This window comes from Humulus lupulus, chromosome 9 (assembly GCF_963169125.1).
Source record: "Humulus lupulus chromosome 9, drHumLupu1.1, whole genome shotgun sequence".
NCBI classification, from domain to species: domain Eukaryota; kingdom Viridiplantae; phylum Streptophyta; class Magnoliopsida; order Rosales; family Cannabaceae; genus Humulus; species Humulus lupulus.
In genome coordinates, this window is record NC_084801.1 from 15,245,454 (window position 1) to 15,263,543 (window position 18,090).

The following is an 18,090-nucleotide window of genomic DNA, read 5'->3' on the forward strand; positions in this document are numbered from 1 at the left end:
TCTTATTCAACAACCCTTTCTTTAGAGGCAATCAGATCTTCAAGTTCTGGGTAAGATTCTAACCTTTTGGTGCTTTCAAAATTGGAGTGGTCAGAAGGATCAGCTGCTTCACCAGAAGGGTCTTTAGAAGGATCAGCCTCAAAGGAAGAACATGCAGGTGGAGTGATTTTGAGTTTCTTCGCTGAGGAGATTTCTTTGCAGGAGACAGTTTTCCACGTTTTCCCCCTTTCTTAGCTATTGTCATTGAACCAGAAGCGGACAATTTGCAGCGAGTTTGAGAAGTAGGTGACAGACTTGAAATGGATTGTGCAGCACCAGCAGAGGCTTTTGATTTTGCATACCCAACCTTTGATGGTTTAGGATTTGCAGCATGGGAATCAATTTCAACATGAAGGGTTCCAGTAGTCACCACCTCTTCAGATGGTGGTACAGGAAGATCCATTAGAGTAGGAGACAGAGATGGAATCACCAAAGTGTTAGAGAATATTATTTTATTGCTCAATGGAAAAGTGGAAAAACCAAAAATACAACTCTATGCAAAAATACAATAGACAATGTAATTGATTAAATAAATATTACAACTCAATTGCTCAAAATACAAGTAACTAGAAAGATGTAGGAGAAGAAGATTACAAACTCAAAACAATAATAATACAAGTAAATAAGATCAACAAGATCAAAAGAATGAAAACACAAAGAAACTCTCACACAACCAAAGTGTAGAGTAGTGGGGATCACCAACTTGAACAAGGTTCAAGACCTTTGTCCAAAAGTTTATTTCCCCCTATTCTCTAAGCACTAAGGGATCTCTCAAGGAGATAGCTCTCTGGAATTATCAAGCCTTTTGGTGTATTTTCCAGCCAAGTGCTTTGTAGATGGAAAATGGTGTCATACAAGTGAGCATTAGGCTCCTATTTATAGAGTTTGAGAAACCCCTTTGAATTTCAAATTACACCAACCCTCATGGCTGTTACCAATGTTTAATTGGATATTTATGGAATTAAAATGGAGATTTGGGAGTTATTTGGATGTTAGAACCGTTCAATTTGGAAAAAACTGAAAAATTCACATAGGCTGCCAGCCTCACTGGCCGCGACCAGGACTTTTTAGTGGCTGCGACCACTGGCTTCTGTCCCCCAGGCCGCGGCCACATGCCATTTTCAGCACAAAAAAAGTCATTTTTCCAAAACGTTCCAAAACGTCCCAAATCCTTTCCCACATGATTTTGTAACCTCCAAACACCTATTGGGAGTTAAAAACATGTCTCCAACAGTCATATATCATCATGAATTTATGAAATCCAATCTCAAATGTGTAACATATAATATACACATTCTTGGGTAATATTTGGGAGTTACAAATTTGTAACTGATTTTGTAACTCCAAAATATGTCACATTTGGGCACACACATTAGTCCAATTTTGTGACTCTCAATAATATGTTACAAGGTGTGACAAATCACATTTGTGTGACAAATCACATTTTGTCACATTATTTAATCTAATATTATATTATATGAAATAATATAACACAAAGGTAAGGCTGTGGACACATGAAATGTCTATTTACAAGTCCTAGTCTTGAGAGAGGACTTCGAAGTAGATCCTGAAGCCACCGGAGGCAAAGCTGAAGAGGCAGAACCATTTAAAGCTGAAGAGGCAGAACCACTTACGTCGTGTTCATGCCATGGGTTCCTGCACACTTAAACAGCCGAGAGAGAAAACAAGCAGAAAACTAGAGAAAAAAAAAGTAAAGTGTGAGAGAGGAGGAGTGATTGTGGGAGTTGAGGCCAAACGTGGGATATAGGCATAACTTTTTACTATGAGAGAAAAAAACCAATTGTTGTATTAATTGTGACAAAATAAAAAATGCAACAAATATATATTTTTAAGAAAATTTTCAATCTTTTTTCTTCACACATAACACAATTAATAATTAGACAACCTTAACTTTAGAGAGAAAGATGAAAAAAAATAACATAAAATCATATTGGACCAAAAAAAAAAAAGAACAAACAACGAAATTCAATATACCCCACGAGATTCAATCAGTTTATTCTTAAAAAAAAATATTTGCGATATTTCGTTTTTTTATTTAATAAATGACCAAAACATTTCTTTATGTTGTTATCAAAAAATGTGAAACATGCAAAACAATAACCAACCAATACAAAAATTAAGTGAGTAATGATAATGTTAGAAAAATTATTTGATATATATAACAAGCTTGAGAGTGCTGGAACAAAAATAAATTTTTCTAGAGCACAAAATATTTTTAGGAAAAACATTAACATAGAGGACGAGACTTACATTTTTTTTACCTTTTCTTCATACAGAATAAGTATTTGTGTGTGAAGTATAAAAATAGGGTCATTACCCATGTTGCCAATTTTGGTATTTTTCTGTAGTACCCAAAAGAGACGCTGTCACGCTACACTAGTGATAGCCCTTTTCAATGGTAGCATGTCCTCTACATAGGTCTAATTATATAGTCTCAACATACTCAAAGTTGACTTTCACAGAGTGGCATAGGTAGCTCTATTCTTACAGAGGAACCTGAAACTGAAGAAGATTTGTTAATTAAGCTCAATGCTCTCTTAGTAGGCGTTTTTCCCAAAAATAAATTGTGAAGAAATTTTTATTTTGAAACCAATAAACTTAGCATGTCATATATAAAAAATAATTAATCTTATAGAAACTACTCATAATTTTTTTGAAATTGTTTGAGAATCTTTTAACAGGAAAACACATAAAAGATAAACATCTTGGATGGTCATGAGAAAATAACTAATTACATACTACAAACTCCCAAGGATTTCCTAAGGGAATCAAACCGAATTGAATCAAGGGACCTAGTGAAAATATCAGCAATTTGCTTGTCTGTTTCAATGTATTCCAAGATTAGTGTCTTATTTTCAACAAGCTCTCTAATGAAATTGTGTCTAATATCAATGTGTTTTGTGCGTGAATGTTGGATGAGATTTTTAGAAATATTTATTGCACTGGTATTATCACAAGAAATGGTTAAAGTGTCCAATTCAAACCCATAGCCAGACATCATTTGTTTCATCCATAATAGTTGAGTACAACAACTGCCACTAGCAATGTACTCAGCCTCAACTATAGAAAGAGATATGAAATTCTGCTTTTTGCTATGCCATGACACCAAGTTGTCCCCTAGATAAAAACACCCTCCACTTGTGCTTTTCCTGTCATCTGCATTACCTGCCCAATTGACATCACTAAAACACACAAGATTAGAATTTGTTTCTTTAGAGTACGAAATCCCATATTCTAGAGTATTGTGAACATATCTAATACTTCTTTTTAAAGCAGTCACATGTGACTCCATGGGATTTCCTTGGTAACTAGCACATACCCCAACACTATAACATATATCAAGACGACTAGCAGTGAGATACAAAAGACTGCCAATCATACAACGGTATAAAGTGGGATCTAACTTAACTTCATTGTCATCTTTTGTTAATTTAACTGGTGTTCCCATGAGAGTTTTGGTATGTTTCGCAGTATCAAGCCCAAACATTTTCAACAAGTTTTTGGCATACTTACTTTGAGATATGAACATACCATCTTCTGATTGCTTGGCCTGCAAACCTGAAAAAGTAAGATAATTCACCTACCATACTCATTTCAAATTCCTCTTTCATTTGATGAAAAAATTCTTCCACTTCAGAGTTAGATGTGGAACCAAACACAATATCATCAACATATATCTGAGCAATTATTACGTCTTTCTTGATATTTTTAATGACAAGTGTTTTATCTACTCCACATCTTCGATAACTATGAGACACCAAAAATTGTGTAGATCTTTCATACCATGCCCATGGGGCTTGTTTCAAACCATACACAACTTTTATCAACTTAAAAACATGATTTGGAAAACGTGGATCTTCAAATCTCTTAGGTTGTTCATTAAAAGCTTCTTTATTTAAAACGCCATTCAAAAAGGAAGATTTAACATCTACTTGATGCAACTTGAAACCCATGATGCATGCAACAACTAATAACAACCTAATCGATTCAAGTTTAGCAACATGTGCAAATGTTTCATCAAAATCCACCCTTCCACTTGAGTGTACCCTTTTGCCACCAGTCTAGCTTTGTTTCTAATTATTGTGCCAAATTCATCACTTTTATTTTTAAAAATCCATTTTTTCCCAATGACAATAGTATGATCGGTTTGGCACAAGGGTCCACACATCATTTCTTGTAAATTGTTCCAATTCTTCTTGCATAGCTTTAATCCAAGATTCATTAGTTAAAACTTCTTTCACATTCTTTGGTTCAAGAGAGGAAGTGAAACACACATATTCGACAAGATTCATGTACCTTTTCCTTGTGTCCAAGCTCTCTTCCAAATCATATAGAATGAGATCAACAGGATGATTCTTTTTAACCTTTTTGAGGGTTCTCTATGTATGGAATCATTGATGATTCTCGACATTTGTGCCTCTGCCTGTTCAGATGGGGATGTATCAGACGCCATTGATGATAATTTAATTGATGTTTCTGTTACAACAGGCAAAGTTTCTGATACATCATACTGGGCATCTGAGGTAGTAGGCGTGTTTTCCATGAATTTTTCCATCTCGACTTCTGTTGAAAATTCTGAAAAATCTTTCACATCATCAACAACTATGTTAGCAGATTCCATAACAGTTTGTTTTCTCATGTTGTACACACGATATGCCCTACTGTTTGTGGAATAACCAAGAAAAATACCTACATCACTTTTATCATCAAATTTTCCAATATTTTTGCGATCCCATAATATGTAGCAAACACAACAAAAAATGAGGAAATAACTTACATTTGGACGTTTACCTTTCCAAATCTCATAAGGAGTTTTGGCGGTACCTGGATGTAAAAACACTGTTTATTTTATAGCAAGCATTATTAATAGCTCCATCCCACAATCGTTTGGACAATTTCTTGCTATTCAACATTACTCTTGCCATTTCTTGAAGAGTATGATTCTCTCTTTCAACAACTCCATTTTGTCCAGGAGTTTTGGGCGCTGAAAATTCATGAGAAATACCACAAGATTTATAGAATTCATCAAACGCAGTATTTTCAACTTCTTTACCATGATCCCTACGATATCTAACAATCTTTCCAATATTATAATCTTTTTCAACTCTTAATTTTAAACACAAAGTTTTGAAAGCTTCAAAAGTGTCAGATTTTCCCCTTAAAAAATCAACCCAAGTAAAACGAGAAAAATCATCTACACACACGAAATTGTATTTTTTTCCATTTAAAATCTCAACCTGGATTGGACCATGAGATCCATGTTAAGAAATTCTAAAACTTTTGAGGTATTTACATCCAACATACCTTTGTGGGTGATTTTTAATTGCTTGCCAAGTTGGCATGGCTCACACTTACCAATAGACTATTTACCCATTTTGGGTAATCCTTAAACAATACCTGCATTTGACAAATTTTTCAAGTTTTTGAAATTAATGTGACCAAGTTTTTCATGTCATAGATCAGTTGAATTATTTACGGCTAAGTGACATGAAATTTTTTGAGAAAGAGTATAACAATTGTCAAATGATCTAAAACTTTTAAAACACAATTTCCATCTTTATCAATCACACTACAATCATCACAAGAAAAATTGACAATAAATCCTTGATCACAAATCTGACTTATGCTAATTAGATTAGCTTTCAACCTATCAACCAGTAGGACATTTTTCATTTAGGTAACCCTTCAAAATTTAGGGTTCCCTTTCCAATTACTTTACCTGCAACACCATCGCAAAAAGTGTCTGCACCACAATTTAACTTTAAAATTAATGAGAATATTTTTGTCAACTATCATATGTCTAGAACATCCACTCTCAAAGTACCAAGAATTAGATGTATGAGTTCTATGACATGAAAATGCAGGAAGACAAGTATTCACATTCTTTGCGACCCATTTTCATTTAGGCGCATGATGTTTCTTTTGCACATTTTTTATTTTTTTATGATGAAAATAATTTGTATTAAAAAAATTCATCATAGTAAAACACTTTGGTAGAATGTGACCTTTGACTTCACAAAAATTGCAAGTGGGAATGAATTTCTTAGTCCTTTCAATGGACGTCAAATTCTTACCTATCTGTCTCTTTGCTGATGAGACATTCAGTGATGTTGATGGATCAGAAACTTGTAGTGTTAGATCAGAAGATACAATAGGTAATGAGCGAGCTTGAACAAACACAATTTTTCCCTTTGATTGAAACCCTTTAGATCCCAATCCAGCATTGTTTCGTTGACTTGCATTCTAGAGCTCCTAAAAAATTGTAGATCTTGGATTAAGCATTTGAACATTTCTTTTTTATAAGATCAAGATCTTTTTTTCAAACGATTAATTTCAACATTTTTATCAAAAATATCAGTTTCAAGAATTTTAACATTCGATTCAAGTTCATCATTTCAGGAAGAAAGAGATTTAATGATTTTTGCATTTGATCTATTCACAACACACAAATTAATCCATTCATCATACATTTTTTGTAAGATTCTTCCAGTGAATCTTCATTGGCTTCTGATTCATCAAAATCAGTGTCAACAACATCAACAGTACATGTCGTATTATCAGTAACTTTATTTACCGAAACTGTATTGTTTAGGCAAACAAGCTGTCTATTTTTCTACAAAAAACAACGAAAATTCAAGAATTTAGATGTTAAAACAATATTTTCTCTATCTTCATCACTACTTTCAGAGTCATTGTCACTCCAAGTAGCGTTCATACCTTCTTTTTTTTATTTTTTTATTTCTGATTGAATTTGACCAAATCATTCACATTCCCTGCATTGAATTCCCTTTTTATTATTAGGAAAAGAGGGTTTTGAAGATGTATTACCTTTAGGGAAACTATTTTTGTTCCCCAATTTTTTTATATTTTTAAAAATTTCTTGTCAATAGGGCCAACTCATTATCATCTTCATCCTCAGAACTTACCTTCTCAAAGCCTTTCAGGGCAATAGATTTTTCTTTTTCTTTTACCTTGGTCGGGTTTTCTTTTTGTCTCATTTGTCGATTCAGTTCAAAGGTTTGAATAGAACCCATTAATTCTTCTACCTTCATGGTATTCAGATCCTTGGCCTCCTCCATAGCCGTTAGCTTGGTGCTAAACCTGTCAGGTAAAACACGAACAATTTTTCGAACTAAAACAGATTCTTCTAATTTTTCACCTAAGGCAAAAATTTGTTAGCAATAAACCACAAGGTCATTAAGCAATGCTGGTCGAGTTATAGAACTTCCTTATGCAAAAAACGACATGTTACAACCAAAAACACAAACAAACGGAATGAAAACCACAAGATCTCACTAATAGTTTAGTGAACAGCCTTGATACCAATTGAAATTCTATTTTTTAAGATTACAAACTTAATTTAATAAACAATTTAACTAATGCAGAACTGTTAAACAATTGTTTGATGAAACATATATTCTGATATATCAGGACATAATGTTGATAGACTAGAATATACGAACAAATAGTAAATAAACTTAAAGTAACGTGACACAAGTAGTTTTTTACGTGATTCGGAAAACTTAGTCTACAGGGCCAAGCCCAGAGATAAAATCAATTAGTAAAGCTTCGAGAATACAAAAAATAATTGCCTTATACAAGTTTAGACTCCCTCTAAATCTTTGTCGTAACCTTGAAGTAATCCACTTTAATAATCTGATGTTGATAAACACCAATAGCACGAAATCCCTTCTGATCTTGATGAGTGCTTACTTCCTCCCAAAGCAAGTCTTGTAAAAATCTTCTCCCGAAGACTTGTATGACACGTTCACAAACTTTTTGACATGTTTAAGAATAAACAACACAAAGCATTAACAAACAAAGAGATAGTTGAACAAGATTTACTCTTTACAAATAAAATAACTCTTCAAAAGCAAAAAAAAATTAGAATGGTGAAGAGGTAAGGATGGTTACTGCTTAGGTCTAGTATTTATACAGTTTAGAAACCCCTAAGCCAGCCAATCTCATTTATGATCCAAATCAGACCAAATCGGGAAGTTACTCAAAAATAACTTCTCATTTTATTAACTGCAAGATTTTCCAAATGTGACAGACAAACGTTCTGTAGCATTAGGAAATGGACGAACCTGATCTTAAAACCCAACCAGATTCATTTTGAAGTTTCTTCTCTTGGGCATCAAGACTCACTCAGTGTCCTCTTTTTTAAATAGACCAGAATCAATCAAAATATTTAGAGGATAATCCTATAAAAATTTATTTTAAAATAGACAAGTTATCATAAAAAAAAATTAGGAAACTTAACTAAGAATAAAATGTATTTTAATAGAGATAATTATTTTTACCAAAAAGAGGCACTTACTTAAAATACTATTTTGAAAATACCAAATAATAAAATATATTTATTATAAAAAGATTAGCGAATTTTAGGATTTTACATTTTTTTTAATAAAGACAACACAAAGTACTTGGAATAGCATAGAGCAAAAGACAAGATTTATTATTATATAATTTAGGGACGATCACTTTTATTTCATGCTAGTGGCCGGCACTGACATTTATATTAACATATTTATGGAAACACACACAACGACATATAACTTTTTTTTCTAAAAGAAAAAAAAAATAGCTCTGGATACTAGGCAGCTAACATGAATACTCGTGTAATTTATAGGATTGCAAACATGAGAAGTCTATCCCTCTGATTACTAGGTCGATATGGGTTTTGGAATCCAAACGAGATTCTCCGAGGGGAAGAAATGGCAGACTGGTAAAGTACCGGGCTCGATTCTTAACACACGAAATGAGACATGGTTACGGCTCCACTGCGAAGTATCCATGTGACATACAGCAATGGCTTCAACCTTGTCTCCATTTTCACCACCCAATAAGATCTTATACACCTTATTCTCGCTGTCTTGGTAATGGCAATAGTACACTGCATAAGGGTAAGGCATGGTGTGACATGCCACCATCTTCTTCTTGTGAGGCAATATCTCTTTAGGCACTTCCAAAATAGTGTAGTTCTGAAGAGACACACTTAAATTGGTCAAGTGGGTAGTTGTCACAACACTAATGTCATCCTCTAGTCCGAATGCGCCACATGCGAAATCGAGCATAGATTCTAGGGAAGTAGCACACATCTTGGTCTCTCCATTGATGGATCTAGACTCACACTGCTTGAGGGTATCCTCCACGGCTCTACCTTGGGGAGAGTGTTGGGAGAAAGAGAAGCGATTGAGAAGGAAAGGGAGTTGTTTGAGGGAGAAGGGAATGGACGAAGATTCATCTAAAGGCAACAAGCGTGGAGGTATAATAGAAGGATCTATCTTGGGAAAGTAAACAGGCATCGTTTTGCCTACTTTTAGGTCATTCGGGGTGAAGAAAATCATTAAATTTGGATCCATTTCCATGTGAGACAAGTGATCATGAGCTTGAAAATGTTGTGTGTTTCCCTTTTCTTCTCCATGGGAATCATTTACCTTCGTGACCTCAATCTCGCCAGTTTTACTGCTTGGAAGTTGTATATAGCTTTTACTCATCATGGACTCATCATGATTCCCATAAGCAAGCTGCAAAAACACATACAGAAATATCAGGTTACTCATCATGACAAGGTATATTAATGAATTAAAAAAAAAAAAACTTACTAACTAACAAAGCATAAGAGGATTTATATGGGATTGATGATGTGTTACAATAAAACTTAAATACTTGCATCAAATAATAAATTGAGGACTTGTGAACAAGGGAAGTTTGTAGCAATGTATTACCTGCTGGAAAAATAGTAAATGAATTAAGAGTTTCCAAGAAGCAACTCCGAAGCCCATCGTTCTTGTCCCTTGCCTGAACTCCTTCCAACTTTGGTCATATTAATTAATTCCTTCTACTAAATAAATAAATATTATTAAGTTGTAGGAAGAGGTGAAATGAGAAGAAAAACTTTTTTCCTTTTATTATTATTTCTTTTTATCTTCATCAAATAACTATTAAATTGTAAAACAATATTATGAGCATTAAATCCATAAATCAGATTCAAATCAACATTACATGCTCATACAACAATCCAGGAACACATTTTATTTAGAGCATTGAATTGAATATATAGAGATGAAACATACCTGACATTGAGTCTCCAATGTTCATCCTTGAATATCTCACGATCTACACAAAACAATATTAGAAAACAATGCAAGAGAGAACTTATGGAAAGCAACCTTTACCAAAACCACATACATCACACATTACCCAACAACACATATGTTCTATATATATGTCTCGTATGCCTTCTTACCCTAAGGGGTATATTGGGCCTATTTGGCTTATATTATTAGATATGGTGGACTATGGTTTAATGGGCCAACCTATAGTCTTTAGGGTGCTACCATGTGCCTCAATTGCAATTAGATTAATATTAATCATCACATTATGGTCTTTAACTATTCGTAGGCACTCTAGAAAATGATTGTGATAATGGAATTATGTTTGTAATTATATTAGTCCATATAAAATTTTAACATTCTCCCACTTGGACAATATAATCAAACCACCATAATATTGTCTAACACATATATGGCAATCAAATAAATCATACATAATATTATACCGATAGGATACAAATATTACATATGACTTGGCCCTATAGACATTTAAATATCATAACAACCATTAACTATCAAACCAAACATGCATGAGGTACAATTGATTGAGACTATGCGCATTCATCTTCTTTTGTACCTGTCACTTCGTTGAACAATAGTATATACATATATAAACATATATACGTAATAGCAACAAGAAGAAGTGGCTTCAATTATCATTATGCATGTTCAGAATAAAACGCAAGCTATAAGCAATCCATACAAAATACTAGCATGTTCAATACATAAATAACAAAACTCCCACTGAGCTCAACAAGCTAGGCTCCTGACAATCCCATTCGGGCAACGTGTTCTAAAAACACACATATAGGTAAGCCTTTCGTTAGTGGGTCTACCAACATGCTAGTGGTAGGCGTGTACTCAATAGAAATGAGGGACTCAACGACTTTCTCTTTAACAAAATAGTACTTTATATCAATATGCTTTGAGCGAGAAGTACTCCTAGTGTTCTTAGAGAAAGCTACTGCTGCGGAGTTGTCACAATACAATTTCAGCGGCCTCGAAATCGAGTCTACAACACTCAATGCTGAAATGAAATTCCGTAGCCATATTTCTTGACAAGTAGCCTCACAACACGCCATATACTCTGCCTCCATCGTAGATTAAGCTGTGAGTGTCTGCTTGACACTTTTCCATGAAACAGCTCCTCCAGCCATCATATAAATGTAGCCTGAAGTGGACTTTTTATCATCCACGCATCCTGCATAATTGGCGTCACTGAACCCTACTATATCAAGAGTGTCAGCTCGCCGGTAAGTCAACATATGATCCTTTGTACCCTGAAGACACCTCATGACTTTCTTAGCCGCTTTCCAATGGCTAAGACCAGGATCACTCAAGTATCTACCCAACACGCCGACAGCAAAAGAAATATCAGGGCGTGTGCATACTTGAGCATACATCAAGCTACCAACCAGTGATGCATAGGGAACGACTTTCATTTCATCTCTCTCTTTATCATTTTGTGGACATTGAGCCTTTGAGAACTTGTCACCCTTCACTATTGGTGCCTTCCTAGGAGAACATGCATGCATATTGAATCTTTTCAAGATCCGATCAATGTAAGTCTTTTGAGATAAACGAAGAATACCATTAGCCCTATCCCGAAGAATCTGAATCCCAAGCACATAGGAAGCCTCACCAAGGTCCTTCATATCAAAATGGCTAAACAAAAGTTGTTTCGTCTCAGACAACAGAATTATTAGATGCAAGCAGGATGTCATCAACATACAATACTAGAAAAATAAAGCTGCTCCCACTGACCTTCATGTATATACATTGATCTACTACATTCTCCTTGAAGCCATTTGCAGTGACAATCATATCGAACTTGAGATACCACTGCCTTGATGCTTGTTTAAGCCCATAGATAGACCTTTTGAGCTTGCAAACCATGTGTTCTTTGCCAGACTTCTCAAAACCAATAGGTTGAGTCATGTAAACATCTTCAAATAAATCTCCATTCAAGAAGGCAGTCCTCACATCCATTTGATTGAGTTCTAGATCAAAATGAGCAACTATAGCCATAATAATTCGCAACGAATCTTTGGTGGAAACAGGTGAAAAGGTTACTTTGAAATCAATACCTTCTCTCTGGCTATAGCCTTTAGCCACAAGCCTAGCCTTACCTTTCCACTTGCCCATTCGAGTCACGTTTGATCTTATACACCCATTTGCATCCAATGGGTCTGCAACCTTTGGGTAATTCAACCAACTCCCAAACTTCATTTTGTGACATAGAATTCAACTCATCTTTCATTGCATCCATCCACAACACAGATTGAGGACTATTCATAGCTTCTTGATAGGTAACTGGCTCAAAAGTGTCTCCCACATCAAACTCATGTTCCTGTAAATAGACAAGGTAGTCATTAGGAATAGCAGACCTGCGGGTTCTCTGTGATCTTCTCACCATAGCTTCATCATCCCCAATATCAAGATTTTCACCTTGTTCTTGATTTTGAGGTTCATCATGAGTTTCTACCGGAATCTGTTTAATCACAGGATCATCAATAGGAGCGGAAGCGACAGGTACAGGGACAAAATGCGTTCTTCCCTGAAAACAATTTCTCTTGACCCTTGACTTGAATCAAATTCATCCTCAAAATAGACAACCCTATCTGATTCTATAACCCTGGTGGTGTGAGAAAGACAATAGAACCTGGAACCCCTCGATCCAATAGTGTAACCTACAAAGTAGCCACTAATAGTTTTCGGATCAAGTTTCTTAGATTGTGGGTTATAGGGCCTTACTTCAGCTTTACATCCCCAAACATGAAAATGACGCAAACTCGGTTTCTTACCCGACCACAACTCATATGGTGTCTTTGGGACAGACTTACTAGGTACTTGATTCAAGAGTTCTTAATGCCTCACCCCATAAAAATTCTGGCAAGCTAGAATGAATCAACATACAGCGCACCATGTCAAGAAGTGTGCGATTTCTCCTTTCAGCGATTCCATTCTGTTGGGGCGTCCCTAGCATTGTATATCTTGCATCAATACCACATTCCTGCAAGTATTTGGCAAAAGGCCCGGGGTTCCTTCCAGTTTCATCATAACGTCCATAATACTCTCCACCTCTATCAGAGTTGACAGTTTTAATCTTCTTTCCCTTTTGAAGCTCAACATTCGTCTTGAAAATCTTAAAAGCATCCAAAGATTCAGATTTTTCACGAATGAGCTCAACATGACCATACTGGGAAAAATCATAAATGAATGTGATAAAGTATCTATAACCACCCATAGCAGGTGGAACAAAAGGCCCACAAATATCAGTATGAATAGTCTCCAATACATCTGTGCACCTGTCTGACTTGCTCTTTCTAACCTTGGCAGTCAACTTTCCTTTTATACAATCAACACAGGCAGTGAAATCAGAGAAATCAAGATCCTGAAGTACACCATCCTTCACCAATCTCTCCATTCTATCTCTAGAAATATGGCCTAAACGTTTATGCCAAAGCATAGAAGATTTCAAATATGATCTTGCACGTTTTGACCCAACAATAGCATTAAGAGAAGAAGAACAAGAAGAAGTAGAAGTAACAGGAACAACATCATGTAAATCAAGCTTATATAAGTTTCCACATAAAGTTCCATTTCCAACCAACATAGAGTCACGATACAAAGTCAGTTTTCCAGTTTCAAAATGAAGACTATAACATAGTCTATCCAAAATATATACAAAAATCAAATTCCTCCTAATAGAGGGTAAATAAGAAACATCATGCAACTCCAAAAAATGCCCAGTATTTACCTGCAATCTAACAGTCCCAAAAAATTCAACTCTGATTTTAGTATCGTCTCCCATGTATACATGCTCCTCCAACCTACTCGGTCTTCTTCGGTTTGTCACTGCCTACAAGGAATTTGTAACATGAATTGTAGCTCCAGTATCTAACCACCAAGTGTTTGAGGGCACATCAATAATATTGGACTCTAAACAAACCATCACAAGACAATTACCTTTCTTCTCTAAGTGAGCTTTGAGCTTTCGACAATCAGCTTTCTTATGCCCAAAGCATTGACAAAAGTTGCACTTCCCTATGAAAAACTCATTCTTATGACCAGTTGAAGATGAGCTAGCTTGCCCATTTCCCTTACGATGGTTGGCTTTCTTCTTAGGATGCTTTTGGTCACTAGAGTTGTTGGAAGTGAACTTTCTCTTGTGAGGATTGTTTGGGTTCTTCACCATGGAGATACTTCTTGCCCTACCTTTTCTCATGTCCTCCTCTGCCTTGGCAAGAATAGCAGACATCTCCCCAACAGTCCATTGCTCTTTTTGAGCATTATAGCTTGATCTGATCGCATTAAACTGAGATGGAATGTTCTCCATCACCAACCACACCATGTAATCCTCACCAAGTTCCATATCCATGGCCTTAAGTTTATGATAGTGGCCCATGAGCTTGTCAATGTGGGCCCTAATGTCACCTGAACCATCGTAAATAGTGTGATGCAGCATGTTCAAGTGTTCATTCTTCTCATTCTTTGAGAATTTCTTATACTTTTCCTTAATGGAAGCAAGAAAATCCTTTGCATTTTCAAACTTGGGAATACTATTACGAATGGATTCGTCCACGTGATATCTCATAAGCATCAAGCAACAACGATTGGAGTATTCCCAGTCCTCGTAAGATTTCTTAACCTTCTCAGTAGCATCATCAGCAGGCTTAGATGGTTCATCAATTCTCAAGGCCAAGTCCATTTTCATGAAGGTCAAGTTCATCGTGATATTTTCAATCCACTACTTGTAGTTGGTTGCATTCAGCGTCAAGACAGCAGGAGATCTAGGAATGCTTACAGCTGAATGAGAAACAAGAGCAATAACTATTAAATACATGTTATGATAAACCATGTCATTTGTGCTCTTTTCTCATCAATATATGATCGAAAAATAACAAATGATCATTATGCATGCTAGAGTTCTTAGACAAACATACAAAATAGAACGCATACACAGGTAAGAACAATCTATTAAACATTATAATCAAATACATTAATTTACTATCGAAAGGATAGATAAATTGTGATTCATAATGTTTAATAAATTTTTTTCACCATATTAAGCATCCTTACCAAGCAATTATTATCGATAGGATAATTAATTACTTATATAGATCTTAATGTAATTTTGGAGGAAAAAATACAAAATTTAAATAAATAATTATTTAAATGTTCCTCTTTACTAAACAATTCACATGCTTATTCTTACGACAGGCAAGAAAATAAACAATAATTGTTGACAATATATAATAAGATTCATGCCAGAAAAGATTAAATACAAATACATTTATGAATAAAATTCATGGATTAATCTTGTGCATAAACATACATAAAATAGGGTATTAAAAGTTGAGTGAAATGTTGAAAAATTAGGTCCAAAATGGACTTTACACGCGCCCCCACGCGCCTCTATTTGTAATTTTTTTTTTTAAAAAAAAACAGTTTCAGAAAACGACTTGTCGTTTTTCAATATAAAAATCGACCCTCACATGTCAAACGACGTGTCGTTTTGCGCTGAAGGAGGCTCATGTCCGTACGAATGACATGTTGTTTTTTGCCTGACAGAGGCAAAACGACATGTCGTTTTTATCGTCCCTGTCACCCAAATTTGACCTGTGGGTCTGCTTCTCGAGTCTACGCGACCTGGTTCGTGACCCGGTCGGATAGGCCATCTCCGGCCACCAAATCGGACTCTGTTTGAGGGGTTTTGCTCCACGTCTCATCCTCTATCACTTTCCGGCCTCCATTTGGGTTATAAAACTCTCAAAACCAACAATCATATATACATTTTTTTTATGAAAGTTTTTGGAAAAAAAATGGGTATATATGGCCGAAAACACTCAAGAAATTCCCCAAAATTTTGTCCAAAAAAAATGGTTTGAACCCATTGATGATTAATATACTAATTTCCTTCAAAACCCAATTTGAAAATTTCATTGTAAGAAAAAATTTGACAAAAAATGAGGTATATGACAATAAGCTCTAAAATCAAAAGACCTGGCTCTCTGATACCAATTATTAAATTGTAAAACAATATTATGAGCATTAAATCCATAAATCAGATTCAAATCAACATTACATGCTCATACAACAATCCAGGAACACATTTTATTTAGAGCATTGAATTGAATATATAGAGATGAAACATACCTAACATTGAGTCTCCAATGTTCATCCTTGAATATCTCACGATCTACACAAAACAATATTAGAAAACAATGCAAGAGAGAACTTATGAAAAGCAACCCTTACCAAAACCACATACATCACACATTACCCAACAACACATATGTTCTATATATATGTCTCGTATGCCTTCTTACCCTAAGGGGTATATTGGGCCTATTGGGCTTATATTATTAGATATGGTGGACTATGGTTTAATGGGCCAACCTATAGTCTTTAGGGTGCTATCATGTGCCTCAATTGCAATTAGATTAATATTAACCATCCCATTATGGTCTTTAATTATTCGTAGGCACTCTAGAAAATGATTGTGATAATAGAATTATGTTTGTAATTATATTAGTTCATATAAACTTCTAACAATAACTATTATATCACATTATCAACATTGTAGGACCATATAATTGTATTTGGTACAGCCCTTGTCAGTGTCACCTATAACTAATTTTATATCTTGTCTTTTACATGAATTATGTCATTTCACGTTTAAAAGTGGAAATTAGATCCTCTACCTATTTTAAATGATCAACTTTAATTTTTACCCATTATTTTTAACTTTTATTTTAGTACCCAAATTTTCAATTAATGTACCCATTATACCCCTTCAATTATATACTTTTTTTTCCTCCTTAAACACACTACAATTAGAATGCATTTCCAATTTAACTATAATATGACACATATAATACACATTACAATAACACTTAGAATCATATGCTAAGATAAGGGTAATTTGGGAAATCTCATGATAATAATGGGTAAAGTTCAACTAAATATATTTAGTGTCTAATTTTAGTTAACTACTCCTAAAAATAGGTATTTAGTGTCAGTGTCAGTGGCATTGGAAATGGTATGATGTATTGCATGAATTATTTCCTTTTTCTACATCTAAAGATATTATTTCTTGTCTTGTGCATATGAATTATTTAGCTATTTTATGTGTTATAATAATTGGACTAACATTATTGTCATTTTAATATGACCATTTGAAAATTATTTGTGTACAAAATAAAATCATACTCCATCTAAAACAATATATTTTACGATTAAATGCGAGAATTTTGTGATTAAAAAATTATTTTGTGCTTAAAAATATTATAATCAAACATTGTTATAATTTGATAAAACATTAAATTTTAATTACATATTAGTAACAATATGTAATTTGAATTAAGTTTTATTATAATTTAAAATGACAATTAATTACAAAAAAATTATATTATCATTAAAATATTGTCACTAAATAATAACTTTTATATGCAATGGTTTGAATGCAACATTATTTGGCCTTCTAATAAAACTAATTATTGATCAAATTATTCGTCTTTTGCGTGTTCTAAATGGTGTTAAATTAGTTTAAAATTTTGTCCAAAAAAAGAAAAGAAATATTACTTTACAAATAATAATTAACAAGGAAACAAAAACTAAAAAAAAAAGTAAACAAATGGAAAGATGACTCAGGAAGGAGTCACAACTTAAAAAATTAGTGTCTGATTGGTTCGCGATTGGAAAACTGTATTTTTGAAAAGTGAGATTCTGAAATGAAAATCTGAATTTAGTGACTAAAAACATGTTTCTGAAAATGTGATTGGTTCAATATCTGTAAACTGTTTTTGAGTTTTAAAAAATTGAATTTGTGATTGGTATTAAATTTGAATGTATAATTGGTTCAATTGAATCTGAATATTATTTTAATTTTATATATTCTATATACATA

The 18,090-nt window shown here is 34.2% G+C and overlaps 2 protein-coding genes across 2 annotated transcripts; both read right to left on the reverse strand.

Annotated features, from left to right (window-relative positions):
• Positions 1-1,562: 1,562 nt before the first annotated feature.
• LOC133799460 (uncharacterized) lies at positions 1,563-7,139 on the reverse strand. The gene is made up of 11 exons (XM_062237474.1): positions 6,987-7,139; positions 6,529-6,673; positions 6,135-6,263; positions 5,743-5,803; positions 5,575-5,629; positions 5,416-5,457; positions 4,885-5,297; positions 4,425-4,721; positions 3,713-4,038; positions 2,835-3,618; positions 1,563-1,695 (listed from the first exon to the last, which is right to left on the reverse strand). Exons 1-11 carry the CDS (start codon positions 7,137-7,139, stop codon positions 1,563-1,565), a joined length of 2,538 nt encoding a protein of 845 aa, XP_062093458.1.
• A 1,587-nt stretch (positions 7,140-8,726) lies between these two features.
• On the reverse strand, positions 8,727-9,864 carry LOC133801116 (BURP domain-containing protein BNM2A-like). Its single transcript, XM_062239263.1, has 2 exons — positions 9,792-9,864; positions 8,727-9,590 (listed from the first exon to the last, which is right to left on the reverse strand). The coding sequence occupies exons 1-2, from the start codon at positions 9,846-9,848 to the stop codon at positions 8,727-8,729; spliced, it is 921 nt and encodes a 306-aa protein (XP_062095247.1). The 5' UTR covers positions 9,849-9,864.
• Between the last annotated feature and the right edge of the window lie 8,226 nt (positions 9,865-18,090).